This window comes from Podarcis bocagei, assembly GCF_964188305.1.
Source record: "Podarcis bocagei genome assembly, chromosome: 12".
NCBI lineage: Eukaryota > Metazoa > Chordata > Lepidosauria > Squamata > Lacertidae > Podarcis > Podarcis bocagei.
The window spans coordinates 14,665,895-14,684,695 of NC_138137.1; the positions used below are offsets into that span (position 1 = coordinate 14,665,895).

Sequence of the window (18,801 nt, forward strand, 5' to 3'; positions counted from 1 at the left end):
CTATTTGTTTTGTTCAATACCTACTATTCTAGTTACTGGTAAAGGCTACTACTCCTAATTTTCAGACATAAAATGATTTCAGATGTCTTAAGACCATTTCCCAGAAATCAAATAAATTGATAAATAATGAAATTGTGGCTAGGAATGCACCGTTAGTATATTTATAATAACATATGATAATGCAGTTAACAGAGTCTCGGTTATTTCCTTATGTCTGCTTCCAAATGCATTTATTCAAAAGGGAATCCGTATAAATGAGCAACAATCCTTCCTTTCAAATTGAATATACTGAGTTTCTAGTCTTAAAAATGATGCTACTCTGCAATATTAGCAAGGAAATGTTACATGAGATGCTTTGAATGGACTGTGCAAAGGCTACCCGCTAATAATTACACTAATGAGAAGTCATTTGTCTTCTTTCAGTTAAGAGTTCCTGGAAGAGTCGCCATGAATAGGAGTGTTGTACCTGGATAAACAGAATCTAGACAGCATTTGCTGAATTGTACAGTGAATGAGTTCAAATTAGAGAATGGAATTCATTCAATGCACACCATGTTCATGCTCATTATGAGTTCTGCAACCCCTCCGACCGAAGCAGTGGGGCAGTTTTCAAAATCTGGCACAAAGAATGTGAAATGCTGTCTGCATGTTGACTTTTAAACTGAATGATGTCTTTCTGAATTGTTTACAGATGGCAAACATTAGGCATCACTAATGAATGTGATGTTCTTCTATATATTGACCTAACCAAACCTGGTGACCTTCAATACCAATGGGAGAAAAACTCAGTAATTCCCAATGATGGCACCATCACGGCAGCTGGAGGCATAATCCAAACTTCAGAATGCAGCCCACCAAAAGGAGAGGTAATTAGAGGAAAGGCAAGTCAGGAACAGGGTCATAGACACTAAACCTATGTAGCTGAGGACACCTCGCCCGCCCCCGAAGTATGTGAGGATGGGGCTGAGCCCCCTCCCCAATCTTGAGGAGCCTCACAGCCTCCTCTCAACACGTGTGACATCACCTATGTGTGGGGTCACATATGTGTCACATATGCAGTGGCGTAGCATGGGTTGCCAGCACCCGGGGCAAGGCAAGTAATTTGCGCCCCCTAACCCGTGGATTTGCGCCCCCTAACCCTAACCCCCAGATGTTGCACCCGGTGCGGCCGGCCCCCCCTGCACCCCCACGCTACGCCACTGCACATATGTGACCCCACACAGACATGATGAGCCCTCCCAGTGTCGGGCAAAACTCAGTGCCCCTGGACAGGAGCAAGAAAATGAAACAGGCAGATTAGATGACAAATAGCTGAGCAGCATCTTGATCTTCACTTGGAACAGCAAAAGGAGACTCTGGGAATTTAGAAGACAAGGTGAAGTATTATTACTATCGGGGGGGGGGGAGATTCAATCAGTTCATATTTCAAGGCAAACCCTACCTCAGAGCTTTTCAAACTTTTCATGTTGGTGACACACTTTTTAGACATGCCTCATTTCGTGACGCAGTAATTCAGTTTTACTAGCAAACCAGAAGTTAAACTAGCGTCTTTCCTGCCCTGGGAGGAGCATTCACACAACATACCTACAAACTGCAGTCGACACACTAATGTGTCGCAACACACAGTTTGGAAAGCTCTGCCCTACCTAATTAACACTTCCTGAAAATGCATTAACTGAAATAGATTCGTCCTTTGAAATTCCCACTGCTCCAAATCTTGCATAGTTCTCCAAACAAATATTGTGTATGAAACTGCATTTATTAGGAGAGATTATGCATAAAAATGCGTACATTGGTGAAAACAGCAACATACCAAATGTATTATACTGGGGAAAACTAGAGAGATGATAGCTTTTTCAGACAGTTTAAGGTAGTAGCTCATGATGTGTTCCCTCATTCCGCTGTTGCTTCTAGCAAACTGGTTTTACAAGCAGTTTAGAAATGGACAACCCTTGTCTCCAGTGGCAAGAGGGGAGGCAAGGAACCAGGTGTGTATATCATGGGAAACAGCACCTCTTTCAGACTTCCAACTATCTTCAAAACCTTTGTCTGTCTTCTGTCCTATGTTTGCAACTTCTCCCAAGAATGGTAGACAGAGCTGGTCTTGGAATACCGGTAGTGCCATTTTATGACTAGCTATCTCAATGGGAAAGGAAGTAAGAAACTGAATCATTTACACAAAGATCAACTGTGCTGGAATATTTTTCCTGCACCTGCTTTCATGGGAATGATTTTTCAAAAGCACTATCATGAAAATAAATGAAGAGGGCCATGGGGCTTGACTGCTCTAGTTTAAATAAATATGAATATCGGTTTCACCAATCAACAGTGTCAGAAGTTAAGCACAGTCAATCAGCAAATGTTTTAGAAAAAATTACAATAAGAGCTTCTGAAAACAATGCTTTTGTTATACCCAAGTTTTTGCATTCCATTCTTCACAGACTGACCGTATTAGTCGAACAAGCATCTCTCAATAGAGTATTGCAGGTCAAAAGGAGAAGCAGCAGTAAAGTGTATATTAAACAATTTCATTTCATAGTTTCTCATCCTTGGAATTATGAGAAACTGCCTTTCCCCCTATTTCAGCAACACTGGAGCTTCACCTGAATTACTGGCTGATCTCCAGGAATAAAAGTTGATAACAGCACAATCCCATGCTTGCCCTACACAGACCTACTGTGTTCCTGCTGCGGCTTCCTTCCAGGTGATTGTATAACTGTTTATATTTCTATAAACTCACTTCTGACCTCTGTGCGACATTTATAGTAAACCTGGACTTTCAAACAGCAGGGTTCAGGTTATATAATTTTGACTGGATAGATAATTCGAAGTAACCTTATTGAAGGTTGATTTGGGTCCGTGTGGAGGTGAGGTGTGCATTAAGCAAAGAATCTGTTTGGGGACGATTTGGGTGAGAATCAGTTAAAGTGTGATTTATGCTGATTTGTGGTTGCTGGGTATCAAGTGTGGACAGCACTATACTGTAATTGACAAGGTGTTTAGGTGTATATGACATGAACTGGATGGGATGGAAAAGGAGAATGTGTGTGTGATGGGGGGGCAGAATGCAGAATGCTGGAGAATGCTGAATGCTGGAGAACACTTATTTTGGCTTTAACATGTAGATAAGCAAAAGCTTTTAGCAACGAATTGTAGGTAGGGTAGAGAGTCCCATCTATATACAGTGTAGTGAACCCAGGAAATCCCTGACAGCAAGAACCAGGGTTTTCCCCTGCTGGGCAAAATTTGCATATAATTATCTAATTAACAATATGCAAAATTATTTAAATAAGTTTTCTGTGGGTCTGTTACCCATAACCTTTTAAATACCTAGCAAAATGCCCCAGCTGAGCTGAAACTTTTTTGACTGAAATCCACAGTGAAAGTCATACAAAATTAGCATTGGAAATATGGAAATGATATATGCAATTATTGTAATGTGCTTGGCTATTTTGGTCTTATAATAAACTCAGAGGCTTGTCAGATGCAACATATTGCAATGTATTTATTAAGGAAATGAATTCTGAATGTTTTAACCGGTAGAGTATAAAGCAATAACACAAGAGAAAAGTAGGCTGAGAGTTTAAGGTACTAAAGCTCAGTGACTGACAAAGGGGAGAGATGAAACTTCTTTAAAAGTTGAAAAGAAATGAGATGAAATGAAAAACAATGATCTGGCAAAGAACCTGGCAGAATTCCTAAAAGCTTGTGAAAGGAAGCAAGTATATTTATGCAGTGCTGAAATGGTGAGGGGGAAGGTGGGCCTTAATGAAATCCACAAGGCAAATCCCCAACTCACCTCAATTTTAGAATCATGGGTGCCCTGCAGCCTTCTAATATTTGCAGGTAATGTGACTAACCACAAAAGATTTATGAGTCGTGCCCCCTCTGTTCCCACTATAGTTTGAACATTGCATTTATGTACAGTGGTGCCTCGCAAGACGAAAAGAATCCGTTCTGTGATTCTCTTCGTCTAGCGGTTTTTTTCGTCTTGCGAAGCAAGCCCATTGAAGGATTAGTGGCTTAGCGCTATTAGAGGCTTTTAGAGGCTTTTAGCGGCTTATCTGCTGATCGGATCAGCTGATAAGCGGCTTAGCGGCTTAGAAAAAGGGGGGAAAGGAAAAAAAAACACCAGTCGAGTGAAGTATGAGGCTGCGTGAAGGGATCTGGCACGCCGGGGTCACCAGATGTAGGAATGAAAAATCACGGGAGACGAGAGAGGCAGGTGCAACATGAGGCGTCTGTCAGGGCGGACCCTGAGAGCCTCTTTTATTGAATATTACAAGCATTGCCACAGGTGGGCCTGTGGCTGATTGGTTGATACATACACAAAGAAACTTGTGATTGGTTAACATAAGTACTAAGGCGGGAATTACATGTGAGAGGTGGGGATTACATGTGATCATTTATCATTGATGGAGTAAAGGCTGGGAATCGGAGCTAGAACTAGACAGGCATGAAGCCTCCTAATTAAATTGTAACTAGAGATTAATATGGCACGAAACAATATAACAATCAAGTTCTGTAGATGTGGTCAGCTAGGCATGGAGAGCAGGTCATGTTGTTTTCCATGCGCTTAGGATGACTGAACAAGGAAAAGAATGTCCTGGTGTTTGGAACAGTTTTGTACAGTTTGTGCAGAAGCAGATTGTAAGCAAGACTTTCCCAGAATGCAAGAGAAAAGAGGAGCAAGGCTTCCCCATAATGGAGCAGTTTTGTGCAGAAGGAGAACTAACAGTTATATGCAGAAAGAGGACTTCCCTTTAAGCAGGAACTCGCAAGACATTGTCGTCTTGCGAAGCAAGCCCATAGGAGATTCGTTTTGCGAAGCACCTCCAAAACGGAAAACTCTTTCGTCTAGCCAGTTTTCCATCTTGCGAGGCATTCGTCTTGCGGGGCACCACTGTAAATATCTGCAAGCATGAGTAAATCCTGACTCTGGTCCGCCACACACTTGCCCCCATGGGGATTTTTGGCACCCAGTCTGCCCCTGCTGACTTTGTACTTTCCCGTGTGTGATCTTTGGGCAGAAGACCGTTCTGCCAAAAGACCTTATCCAATGGGAATAAACACCTCAGTCCAGCACATGAACTTGTGGGATTTCCTCTAGTATAAACCCCAGAAAATAGGGGACTCATCCCTTCACTGACCACATGAGAGATGGGCGAGACAGCGGGATCAGGATATCTGGGGCCCGTCAGACCATGGATACAAGACATGCCTCCCCCTTAGAGCAAGTCATTGTGAGGGCTCAAATTTCATCGGCACCCTGTGTGACGCCAAAATTTGGCAGGCCTCCCACCATCAACTTGCCTTCCATTCTACATTATAGCTGTGGTGCCTCTGAGGCCCAGTGTGACCAAACTGGAAAGGAAAAAGATCACCAATCTCACAAAGTGACACAGAACACACACTGCAAATGCTACAGATGAGTTTTGTTGTTGTTTTTCCAGAGAAGAAAGACCCAGCTGTCACCGACAGCAGGCAGGGTCGGTCTGGAAAGAGGGAAGACTTCTCCCCCTGGAAAGAAGGCTAAAGACTTCAGAGGACATGGCCTGATCCTTGCAGAAAGAGGCATCATCCCTATCAGGAATGCCCTCCTGCCCTCCAGCAGAATCTGGTAAATAAAGATTATACAGGGACTATCTGTATTTGCATGCACAGCTCATAAATATATTTTTAATTGCCCCTCTCGTTTACAATGTCTTTTCAGCTGTGAAATTGATATGAATATAAACCAGCCCATTGCGCAAAACGTAAGAGTACATAGTTTTATATTTTCATCGCAAAATCCATTTCCCCCCACTGAATCATTGTGTTGAAAAACTGAAGTGATTAGATACTGTCTGATTAGTCCAAAACGTCAACCTAGCAGATTATTTCATTTTTAGTTATTACTACCAGAAGAGCAGCACATAATCAAGTGCAATGCTAATATAGTCCCCTCCATATCTACTAACCCCTCTCCCCAATAATTTTAGTTTCATCCTAAAGATACAGATTCAATGTCAAAAGAAATATAGCCTCCACTAGGTTACTTTTATGAAAGAGGAACTATAAGTACTGGGTGGCAGGCTGCATTTGTTCTAGATGTCCTTGTAGTAGCAAAGAAAAAGCCTATGTGCAAACAGCTGCTCATGCACAGGCTTTTTCTTAGCAGACTGCCACACTAATGTAGGATCCTACACGTAGAAAGGGTAGCAATTAATTTGTTTATTTACCGCATTTTATTAGCTGCCCAATAACTAACATTCTCTGGGTAGTGTTCAACATACAAGAAAAGCAAATTAAAACCGTAAAATTTGGAAACGTTCTAAAAGCAGCATTAAAACAATCCATAAAAGGCAGATGTTTTTACTGACAGGGAAGGCGAGAGGCACTTGTGGGATTTTCTGCCTCAGGTGCCAAAATAAGTTGACTGGCCTCTTGGCACTATTCTGAATGGATGCTATGAGTGCCTGGAAGCGGTTGGAGGATGGATGGTGGCTAACAGATTAAGGTTGAATCCTGACAAGACAGTACTGTTTTGGGGGGACAGGGGGCGGGCGGGTGTGGGGGACTCCCTGGTCCTGAATGGGGTAACTGTGCCCCTGAAGGACCAGGTGCGCAGCCTGAGAGTCATTTTGGACTCACAGCTGTCCATGGAGGTGCAGGTTAGTTCTGTGTCCAGGGTGGCTGTCTACCAGCTCCACCTGGTATGCAGGCTGAGACCCTACCTGCCTGCAGACTGTCTTGCCAGAGTGGTGCATGCGCTAGTTATCTCCCGCTTGGACTACTGCAGTGCGCTCTGCGTGGGGCTACCTTTGAAGGTGACCCAGAAACTGCAATTAATCCAGAATGCGGCAGCTAGATTGGTGACTGGCTGCTGGGACCATATAACACCGGTCCCGAGATCCGTATTGGCTCCCAGTACGCTTCCGAGCACAATTCAAAGTGTTGGTGCTGACCTTTAAAGCCCTAAACGGCCTTGGTCCTGTATACCTGAAGGAGTGTCTCCACCCCCTTATCTGAAGAAGTGTATCTGAAGAAGTGTATCTGAAGAAGTACCTGTGTATCTGAAGAAGTGTGCATGCACACGAAAGCTCATACCAAGAACTAACTTAGTTGGTCTTTAAGGTGCTACTGGAAGGAATTTTTTTATTTCCACCCCCTTAGTTCAGCCTGGACACTGAGGTCCAGCACCGAGAGCCTTCTGGCGGTTCCCTCATTGCGAGAAGTGAGGTTACAGGGAACCAGACAGAGGGCCTTCTCGGTGGTGGCACCCACCCTGTGGAACGCCCTCCCATCAGATGTGAAGGAAATAAGCAGCTATCTTCTCTTTAAAAGACATCTGAAGGCAGCCCTGTTTATGGAAGTTTTTAATATTTAATGCTGTATTGTTTTTAACACTTGATTGGAAGCCGCCCAGAGCAGCTGGGGAAACTCAGCCAGATGGGAGGGGTATAAATAATAAATTATTATTATTATTATTATTATTATTATTATTATTATTATTATTATTATTATTATTATTATTTATGTGCTGCCCAACCTCAGGCAGCAAAACACGTTCAGGCCAGCCAGTTACCTCACAGTGAACAGCTAAGGGCCTTATTTCAGACATTTCTAGACACCTCAAGGTTTTTTTCGCCCCCTAAATGGGTCCTTTCCTGAGCATAATGGCCACTGCTGAAAGAAAACCAGCCATGCTTTGTCATAACTAACTTCCTGCTCTCTCATGCCTGCGAAGGATGCTTCCAGAGAACTAAAAGCTCATTTTGCTTTCTTTTTAAGTGAGTTCCGAACTCATTGCTGAGCCAGGATGCTGCCTTTCTGCACAAAGCTACCGGAGAAAAACGGAAAGAAATGACAGCATGTCAAGGTGAGCTGGCAGTCGCAAAGCAGTCTTGCTTAGCAATAGATAGCTGAGCAGCTGGATTCTGCAGTCATGCTTTGCCTCAGTTTCAGTCTCAGGAGCCTCAGATTGTTCAGCAGTTCTCTCCGCTCTTATGTGAAAAGAATAAATCTCCATAATTATTCTGGGTGGTGCAGTAAGGAATGAAACCATCCACAGCTAATATAAACCTGCTTCTTCATTTTTTAAACATTCAGATTTTCCATGAGCATATATTAATATTGTGAATGAACTTTATTGCACATAACCAAAGGCCTTTGCAAAAAAAATAAAATCTCTCATCTTCTCCATATAGACAGCCTTATCTCTTTAATAGAATATAATGTGAATTTACGGTATCCATAAAATCCATCATAATTAAAATTCATATCTTCAGTATAATACACCAATACATTAAAAATTAGCATCATCCATTCAGTTTATTCTACACCAGTATCTCAGATAAAGCAAATCTACCCTTGAGTTAATTAACATTTAATTTTCCTCCCATTCAGCCCTGTCCTTAACAATATCACCCTTTATGTTAGGGCTAACACTTGCCAGAAAGTCTCTTTCTTGTAACTGGGCCCTCTCAGTCTCTACTTTGTTCGGTCCTCTGCCTAGGAGACTGCTCCACCACTGCAGTCTTTTTGCTGGGAAGATGGTTTCACAGTCAAGTATTTTGTCCCATGCCTCTCTTTTCAAGGCTGCTCCTACGCAACTGGTGCCTGGAGGAGCAAGACCTCTCCTTCAGCTTAGCTGGATCTCCTTGCTTCTCAGCCATGCTTGCTGTTTTTCTCTAGGATTAGTCAGGACACTTTATGAGAAGCAGAAGCCAGTGGCATTCCATTATTAAAAAAAACATTCTTTCTAATTTTGAACCATACTAGAAGGGTTCTATGAAACCCAGGGTGATGAGTAGACTTCACTCAAGGACAATCTATGGATAACCTGAAGAGATCTGTATTTTACACATGTGTTCATGGAAGTAGCATTCTGGGGATTTACTGGAGATGATTGTACTGCTCTTGCAATGGACACGATTAGTATCAGTATTGCTGTGCCTATTTGGGGGAAATTAGTAAGACCCAACAAATGCCAATCTGAATGAATATATAGTGTTCATTCACAAAAAAATTGTGGCTATAATATGCAGATAGGTGTAGATATGCCTTGTATAGGAGGGTGCTTGGGAACAAGACAGGATGCTATAGATGGCTAGATGCAAACGACAGGGGTATGGATTAATGTGAGGGTTAGGCAATGAGATTAGAGAGCCATCAATAAACACCCAGGAAACTGGTTTTTAGGCCCAAGTGATAACAATGTGGATGAAGGGAGATTAGTTCAGTTCAAATATACATTTTATTACTTTAGCAAAACTCACAAATTAGTCATACAGCTTTGTTTTAAATCTCCTTTTATTTAAATCTCCTTGTTTGACAGATGCACATTTTCAAGGGAAAAGTTAAAGATCAGCATTATAATTGTAAACTTAAGAACAAGCACTTAGAAGTCATGTATTTGTTGATTAACTACCCAGGGGAGGAACAAGGATACCGGATACTGGGTTGAAGCCTAAACGCAATGTGACAAATGTGAGTAACACACCACTCTGAACTGCCCATTAATTCTGTATCTTTCAAGCACTGATCACAATGATAAATGAAAACCCTAGCAGGGAGTTTTAAGACCTCTGTGTTGATGTCTCTAGACCATGCGGCTAAACTTTCAAATACACCGGGAGATGAGGGGGAAGAAGCCTATTAGTCCTATATATTATTAACTTGATAGAATAGATACAGGTGGTGAACATTCTAGGCTTGTCCAATTGATGCACGATAGCTGATGCGCAGGTCCTTTTGGACCTGGATGATGGCAGAACAGGGGCGGAGCAGATCAAGAGGGGGTATAACTGAGCAGGGCACACTTTGCATGCCCCACCAATACACACAGGGGGCCAAGAAGGGAACCCTACGTGAAATGGTCACCGCCTTATGAGCGACCAATTTGCCCTGCTGTTCTGATTCCGCTCTTATATACTCCTTCTCTTATGTTCTAAACAGTCACAATTTCCATTCCATATCCATCTCTTTTGTTTTCTGATTTTCATCTTTCTCTCTCTCCTGCCTGGACATAGTTTCTAGAATGCAACTTCCTCCCACACAGATTTTCTCTCTTGATACTGTAAAAGAACAAGCTGGCTGGCGATGCTTGGCTTAAAGTGTCACACGTATTTGCCTTCTCTTTAAAGATAGTGAATCCAGCAGCTTTTAAAGTCCTACTAGTCAATATTAAGTTTTACGTGTATGCATTAAAGAGTCTCTCTCTCTCTCTCTCTCTCTCTCTCTCTGTGTGTGTGTGTGTGTGTGTGTGTGTAGGGTAGAGAGGTGCTCACAGATAGAGAATACACTATGTATTCCTGATGCATTGCTTTTCCTAGGCAGGTACAGCCCAATGAATATATTATATTACACGTAAATGAGCAATGGAAGTTTCTATCTGCTCTAGAAAAAAGCTACCTGATTAACATTTTAAGCCATGCTTGTTTTTAATATGCTGTAATGGGGGTCACCATCCCAGCACCCACAAAAGGCTTTCATGGAGCTTTTATTTCAAAAAAACAACAACAGTAAGTCTCTAGTCCTCCTACAAAAAACGTTTGAAGCAAAATGTGCAAGTACCCTTTAAGTTTCGTGCTGATCTACACGGCCCACAATCAGCACTACTGAGATCAACTATCATGTACCTCTTGCCATCCCAGAACTATTTACATTATCTTATTAATTGTGTGCGCATTTATGTGAGATTTATATCTTACATTTTGATTAAATGAGGTCCATGATGATTTACAACAAATTAAAATCCAAAATTAAAGCAGCCTCTGTTCCTCTGGCTGGTGGCAGAAACCAATATCCTTCCTAGGGATGCTCCAGAATTTGGTATGGCTCACATGTTCAAGTGATTCAACCTGATTCACACTTCCCAGACTCATACTCAGATCAGAACACACCTTTCCCAATTTTGTGACACAGTTCTCAGTTCAAAAAATGTATAAAAATGCACATAAAAATGTATCTTGGAACAAAAGCAAAAAACAATGAGGCGGAGAAGAAAAATTCAGAGATCAAATTAAGAAACGGAAGAGGTAGCACATCTGAATTTTGAGTTAGTGGTCTCTGCTGCTGTTAATGGCAGACTTCTTATCCATTTCTTCAGTTAAGAAACTGTCATTTAATGAAGCATTTTCTTTTGACTTAATCTAAGTAGTACCAACCATGTTAACATCCTGGGTGTTACACCACGCAGTTATTTACTGAATCAACAGCTCATGGAAATTCAATTAAAATATCAGATCTTTTGAGAAAATACCCATCGTGGCTGCAGAGTACATTGCTGCACATTGTGCCAACAGTAAAAATAAAAACATAGAGCATGGTTATAAAAGCACAGCCCTGAATCCAACAGCTTCTCAGCCTTGACAGGTAGGTATTTTAGCTATTCGTTTTCTCTTGCTGGGAAACAGCTGCTTTTGGAACACAGATGCCCAGCTTCTGCAGGAGCTGAAGGCTAATACCTGTCACATGGATCAAGAAATGCAGCTTCAAAATAAAGGGATTTATTCTGTTTGTTGTTCAGTTATATCTTGCAGATTTTAGGTGGCTTAAACTAAAATATCAATAGCATTATAAAGCTATTAGATGAACCCAATATTAAAATCACAGTTAATCATCTCTACACAGACTAAAATAAACAATGAAATCCTCAGTACAAAGAGCATGTAATCAAGAGAAATGAATAAAACTATATGAATTTAAACCAGCCAACCTAATCCTTACAATTCTGCTGTAATAATACAAAAATGTGTTACATTTTATTCAGAAACCCCACGGGATGATACTGAAGCTTACTTCAAATCTTAAAATTTACCTGCATGGAAAACTTTTCCAGGTAAGAGAACTACAGTCTGAAGTGACCCTGTCACACACATAAGTAGACTTTTATAAAGAGAGAGGATGCTCAAGCATGCATCTCCTTAACTGATGGAATGTTGTTCAAGTTAAGTGCTTTAATACAGTTAATGTAAATTGTGACTGATTCATAAACATTATCATGCAACTTTCTTCTGATTTACTGGTATACTGTTTAACTAGGAATATGCCACAACCTTGATGAAGCCATGCAAAACTTCTCCTATGATTTACAGTTTGGCCCAAACCAAAGAAGTTCTGGCAATATAAGCATTAGATACCGTATTTTTTGCCCTATAGGACGCACTTTTTCCCCTCCAAAAATGAAGGGGAAATGTGTGTGCGTCCTATGGGGCGAATGCAGGCTTTTGCTGAAGCCTGGAGAGCGAGAGGCGTCGGTGCACACCGACCCCTCTCGCTCTCCAGGCTTCAGGAGAGCCCCACCGCCAGCCCCGCAAACTCAGGGGACAGCGGGAGGCGCAGCGCGCTGTTCCCACTGTCCCCCGACTTGGTTAGAAGGCTGGCGGGGGGGGGGGGAGAAGCCTGCTCCTCCCCGTCGCCAGCCCCGCAAACTCTGGGGACAGCGGGAGGGGCAGCGCGCCTTTCCCGCTGTCCCCCAACTTGGTTAGAAGGCTGGCGGAGGGCTTCCCCCTCCTCCAGCCCCGCAAGCTCCCAGAGCCATGCCAGAGCTGCACGCAGCTTCGGCATCGCTCTGGGTCCCATTCTGGGGGCTGGGGCAGGGGGAAGCTCGGGCTCTTGGTTAGAAGGCTGGCGGGGGGAGAAGCCTGCTCCTCCCCGTCACCAGCCCCGCAAACTCGGGGGACAGCGGGAGGCGCAGCGCGCCGTTCCCGCTGTCTCCCGACTTGGTTAGAAGGCTGGCGGGGGGGAGAAGCCTGCTCCTCCCCATCGCCAGCCCCGCAAACTCGGGGGACAGCGGGAGGCGCAGCGCGCCGTTCCCGCTGTCTCCCGACTTGGTTAGAAGGCTGGCGGGGGGGAGAAGCCTGCTCCTCCCCATCGCCAGCCCCGCAAACTCTGGGGACAGCGGGAGGGGCAGCGCGCCTTTCCCGCTGTCCCCCAACTTGGTTAGAAGGCTGGCGGAGGGCTTCCCCCTCCTCCAGCCCCGCAAGCTCCCAGAGCCATGCCAGAGCTGCACGCAGCTTCGGCATCGCTCTGGGTCCCATTCTGGGGGCTGGGGCAGGGGGAAGCTCGGGCTCTTGGTTAGAAGGCTGGCGGGGGGAGAAGCCTGCTCCTCCCCGTCACCAGCCCCGCAAACTCGGGGGACAGCGGGAGGCGCAGCGCGCCGTTCCCGCTGTCTCCCGACTTGGTTAGAAGGCTGGCGGGGGGGAGAAGCCTGCTCCTCCCCATCGCCAGCCCCGCAAACTCGGGGGACAGCGGGAGGCGCAGCGCGCCGTTCCCGCTGTCTCCCGACTTGGTTAGAAGGCTGGCGGGGGGGGGAGAAGCCTGCTCCTCCCCATCGCCAGCCCCGCAAACTCGGGGGACAGCGGGAGGCGCAGCGCGCCTTTCCCGCTGTCCCCCAACCTGGTTAGAAGGCTGGCAGAGGGCTTCCCCCTCCTCCAGCCCCGCAAGCTCCCAGAGCCATGCCAGAGCTGCGCGCAGCTTTGGCATCGCTCTGGGTCCTGTTCTGGGGGCTGGGGGAGGGGGAAGCTCGGGCTTCCCCCGCCCCAGCCCCGCGCCTGGGGGGGGGATAATTTTTTTCCTTTATTTCCCCCCCAAAAGAAAATCTAGGTGCATCCTATGGGTTGGTGCGTCCTATAGGGCGAAAATACGGTACTTAACACACTGGTCAATTTTCCTAGGCTGTCTCCTCTGAACAGTTGCAATTTCTGTCATATTTATCTCTTATGGACTCTCTTAAATGGAGGATGCAAAGGTAACATATATCATTGTACAGAGAAAATGCATACAGTTTGTGATCACTTTAAAATCAAGTTTTTATTTCCCAACTAAACAGATTCCCCGCCCCTGACCGAAACATCTTATGTCTCATCTAGCTTTAACTAGATGAGGAATTAACACAGCATATAATATCAATCTCTTACCGCGCTCCACAGGATCAGACATACAGAGTCTGCCTGTTGTATCACTGTCACTTTGATCCTCACATCCTATGGACAGATAGTTCAACGTAGTGACTGGCTGAGATTTAATCAGATGCTCTGCTGTCTGTTCATCAGGTTCCTTATTTGAAATGAGACAGTAAATCATAAGTGGTCACAATGAGACATATTCTGAATGGAGTAACAGCTGGAATTCTCATAAGAATTTTTTTGGTAATTATTATTATTATATGCATGTGTATGAACAGGGTACTGGCAGCAGGCTGGGGTTAGTGCCAGCTTTCTGTATATATATTTTGCATCACTATCAATTGAAGTTGCACATTTTCACCAGTTTGGGATAGTTTTAAGTATGGGGGCTACATTAATTGGAATCTTATTTCAATATCCAGCCTCTATTGACTTTTTGTGAGTCAAATACATTGCTATTTTTCTAGAAAAAGAGATGCCAGAACTTGCCATGAACACATCCCTTGTTTTCTTAGAATGGCAATGGCACCTACCTGAGAGCTCCTAGAACTGAATTCTGGTGAGTTCCAGCTGAAAAAAGCCCTAGTCACAGAGAGCTAAGGATAAGTAGAGAAGACAGGGGGAGAAAACACTGTAGAAGCTAAGGCTAGAAACTTACATGAAGCACATCTATATTCACATGGTGGAAGTTACGGGATCTAAGCTCCTGCATTCTCTTGAGATTCTCTTGATATTTTTCTTCAGCCAACTGCCTGAAAAGAATGACAATACCGGTAATTCTACATCACAAATGGTAACTGAGCTAATAACTTTCTAGCGACTTCTTTCAGCGTGATTCCTTCAAGCAAAAGGATTACAACTGGTATGAGAAATGAATATTAATGCTTCATACTTGCAGAGGGAAGAAGCTCCTGAAACTGGACAGATATCTTGCAACTTTAAGGGGTGACAAGACAGGAAAGTCACCTTCCACTGACTTCCTTCTGCAAGCAGTTCTTAGGATCAAACCCAAAGTAAATCTAGCTCTAAGGCAGCCTTCCTCCACCTTGATCCTCAGATGCTGCTAGACTGCAACTCCCATCATTCCTCATCACTGGCCATGATGGCTGAGAACAATGGAAATAGTAGTCCAACAGAAACTGAGGACCCCAGGTTGGGTAAGACTGCTCTAAAGGAACACTAATATAAATAAAAGAGAGTAGCAAAGTGAGCAGTAATTCTGTTATTAAGAAGCTTGGCCAACCTGGTATAGCTAGCTGAGTGCGGGGACATTGGAGGAGCATGAAAATAGATCATGGAATTCAATGCCACACAGCAGGGGGAATGGAGCCCCCTCCTCCAGGGGTGTGTTAGTGGGCAGAGACAAAAGGGTTTGAAAAAGGTTTAGGATTTCAGTTTGGCATGATGTATGAGAGCAGGAAGGTAAGTTTGTAGTTCGCAAGCTGCACAGAAAGGGGAGTCAGAGCACCATGTGGACTGGCAGGCTGTAAAAGGGGCAGAGAGCATGGGATCCTGGATTCCTGCATATACTGTATGGGAGACACAGGAGGCCCTCTTGCTTTAAACCAGGCGTAGGCAAACTCCGGCCCTGCAGATGTTTGGGACTACAATTCCCATCATCCCGTGGTCAGGGATGATGAGAATTGTAGTCCCAAACATCTGCAGGGCCGGAGTTTGCCTACGCCTGCTCTAAACTCCCTCCCCATCTAAACCATATATAATAAAGATACCACAATCTCCACTGTGCCTCATTTCCAAATGACCCACAGACCTTAGGTAAGTGCCTGGACCCCCTGGAATCTCACAACACTCAGAGTTTAGGGTGGTGTGTAACATAGTGTTGGATAAAGCAGTTGCATCTCTTCCTGTACATCAAGGAATGTCCAAATCTCCAATTCGGGAGGGGGCATTTAGGAGAGGCTGACATGAAGGCTGTGGATAGCAGGCCACAGACCCTTTCTGGAAACAAACTAAATACTTCCCAAACAAATGGAGACACTGAAGGATCTCCTTTTGGAGGCTAAAATAACGCTGTGCTTCTTACTTCAGCTTCTGCGCTGTCTCATCAGCAATGCTCAGCTTTCTCAGTCTCATTCGTTCACGCGGTGTCATTTTCTGCACTTCCGAGAGGGCCCTCAGAGTTTGTAGATGTACTTTTTTCTGCCTGAAGAGAGAAGGGTTAGAACTGAAACAAATGTGTGTGGACATTTGCTTTCAAAAATTCAAATGAATAGTCCTGGGCCCGAAAAGCTGAAAACAGGACCAGCCCCAAGACATTTTGATGCATAATGAAAAAAACAAGATGACAATTCTTTCCCCCATTCCAGGAACAAAAACTGACCAAACGAACACAGGGTCAGGGAGAGGTTGTGGGGTGAAGCTGGGCTGGCCGAGGACCTGCTGAATCCTAAACTGGTGCAGCTACCAACAGTGGGTTATTCCAACCTTCCACTGCAGCCAATACAAGCAGAAGAATTTTGAATTAATTAGTTACTGCACTCCTCTACTAAGCTCTTCTGGTACCCACAAGGAATTGGGATGCTCCCTAACTTTTTCTGGATCCAACCACCGTCATAAGATTTTATATATATATATATATATATATATATATATATATGCAGGTTTTGGTGTCTTCGGGTGTCTTCCCGTGTAAGAGTTGGGGTGTCTAGGCGACGTTTCGACGAGGTCTCACTCGTCATCTTCAGGCTGGTGCTTTCGGCTTCTTGTTACTGGAACAGAGCAGGATCTCAGTGTTTGAGTTCCCGCTGAGATCCTGCTCTGTTCCAGTAACAAGAAGCCGAAAGCACCAGCCTGAAGATGACGAGTGAGACCTCGTCGAAACGTCGCCTAGACACCCCAACTCTTACACGGGAAGACACCCGAAGACACCAAAACCTGCATTCCTGTACCCGTGAAAATCTACGAAAGCAAATATATATATATATATATATATATATATATATATATATATATCCATTAAAGTCTCATTTCAATATAAATACTTTTGAAGTTTGAAATAAAAATAAAATAAAATTCTGAATGGTGCCATATTACTTTTGTGCATAGATTTGTTTCTACTCTATTCTGTCAATGATAGGTTTCAGTTATTTACAATTTACTGCGCTCTCAACAGTTGGAAAAATGCAATTAAGATGCACAGAACATTAGCATGAGAAAGCTCTAACTGCATTAATTTCAATACCACACTCATTTTATAATTAAATTATGTAAACTTAGACCTTTGAACTCACTTCATTGGACATGAGTAATATTCATTATTTCCTTGAAAAAGAACAAAGGAATACTCCTTGTGTTTTAATAATAGAATCAAAAATGGAAAGGCGTATTAGTGATCACTGTCTCGGCTGACCTCATTATCCAGTGTACCATAAATAAGGGTTCTAGCTTGCCAATGACTGTGAAGCTCATACTGCAGTAGTTCATTAATTATTTTCAAACATACAATAAGGGCATTAGTAAACAGCCCTCCTTAATGAGAATGAGCTGAAACTGGAGCAGATAGATATAATCTATTTTAATTAAAATCCTTTATGGTAAAAAGCCAGCCCTTCTAAAAGGTCCTAGTTCTACAAAAGCTTCCGATTGCATCCTGTCTGAGAGCACTCCATCTCTGCTGAATCCCACAAATTATGTACCAACCCTTCTGAATACAAGGGGAAAGCCTTGGTAGCACAGATTGTCTTCCATCAACTTGGCTTGGGGCCCAGTTGTGCCCATAGTTGTCCAGGCATAACCCAACTTCTGTGGTCTATGCTATGGTAAGCTGTAGGTTAGATTAGTGCAACACATTAGATGTGGGGCTATATCTGAAGGCAGTTCAGAAACTTCGGCTGGTGTAGAATTCAGCAGCCAGGTTGCTCATTGGGGCAAGATGGTTTAAGCATGTTATACCAATCCTGGCCCAAATATACTGGCTGCCAATTAGTTCCCGTGTCCAATTCAAAGCTTAAACAGCTCAGGACCGCAATACCTCAAGGACTGCCTTCCCATTTGAGCCAACCTGGACTCTGCAATCATTATCTGAGGCCCTTCTGCCTGTATTAGAAAGTAAACTGATACTATGTTAAGATGACATAGATCTCCTTGCAGTTTAGTGAGATTTAAAAATCAAGATTTCTAAGCTGAACAATGCTTTCCCTCTTTGTTGACTTTACCCATCTCAAAGAAACATACAGAAATGCACTATCTAAGTATAATAAACATTGATTACGGCAGACAAGAGAACAGCAAAGAAAGTAATTTCCCCAGCAGTGAATGTAACAGCAGTTGATTAATGTAATAGAGCAGCAGTAACCACAGGGAAAGAAGGGAAGTAGATCCAATAGAAACCAAAAGGGGTAAGAATTTAATTACCAGCTTTGAAATTTCTATTCATCATTATACCATTGTGTTCTGCTATTGTTCCTATTAAATCAGCTTAATACACGAATTATGTAAAGCAGAGTATGCTATTTACATTGGCTGAAAATAATACACACAATTATCCTTTGTACAGTAATTGGAAATCAGCATCTTACACACCAGCACAATAAATGGTGCTGTTAATGCCTGCAGGATTTTGAGAAGAACTTTGATGGGGAAAGGGTGTGTGTGTGTGTGTGTATACACAGACAGATGTTGAATTTGTGTTGAATCTATTTCATTTTTTCAGTCTAATCTATAGCCCAGTTTACTGCAAGGCAAAAGTAGACAACTCTTTTAAATTAGTAACAAGTTTACATTTTCATAATGTTTGGGCACTTGGAATACAAATGGTTACCTAAAAAAATGTGCACAATTCTTTTCTCCAAATAACCAGTACACTGTTAGCAACTGACATCACAACCGTATCCAAATCTACCCAGAAGTAAGTCGCACTGAGTTCAGAGAGGATTGTTCCTAGGTAGGT

General features: G+C 43.4%; 1 protein-coding gene and 1 long non-coding RNA gene across 6 annotated transcripts in view; one reads left to right on the forward strand and one right to left on the reverse strand.

The window, feature by feature from the left end:
- LOC308570262 overlaps nt 1-9,416 on the forward strand; it is a 30,070-nt gene extending 20,654 nt beyond the window's left edge. Inside the window, exons 7-10 of the long non-coding RNA XR_014001054.1 lie at nt 692-866; nt 5,454-5,620; nt 7,774-7,861; nt 9,320-9,416. This is a non-coding gene — a long non-coding RNA (uncharacterized lncRNA). The remainder of the gene's footprint in view (nt 1-691; nt 867-5,453; nt 5,621-7,773; nt 7,862-9,319) is intronic.
- The window catches only part of NEK11 (NIMA related kinase 11), an 82,151-nt gene that overhangs the window by 21,938 nt on the left and 41,412 nt on the right, over nt 1-18,801 (reverse strand). For all 5 annotated transcript variants that reach the window (XM_081164622.1, XM_081164624.1, XM_081164620.1 and 2 more), the window contains exons 10-12: nt 15,937-16,056; nt 14,551-14,644; nt 13,905-14,043 (exon numbers count right to left, since the gene is read on the reverse strand). In XM_081164622.1, the coding sequence (XP_081020748.1) occupies nt 13,905-14,043; nt 14,551-14,644; nt 15,937-16,056 (353 nt within the window). The remainder of the gene's footprint in view (nt 1-13,904; nt 14,044-14,550; nt 14,645-15,936; nt 16,057-18,801) is intronic.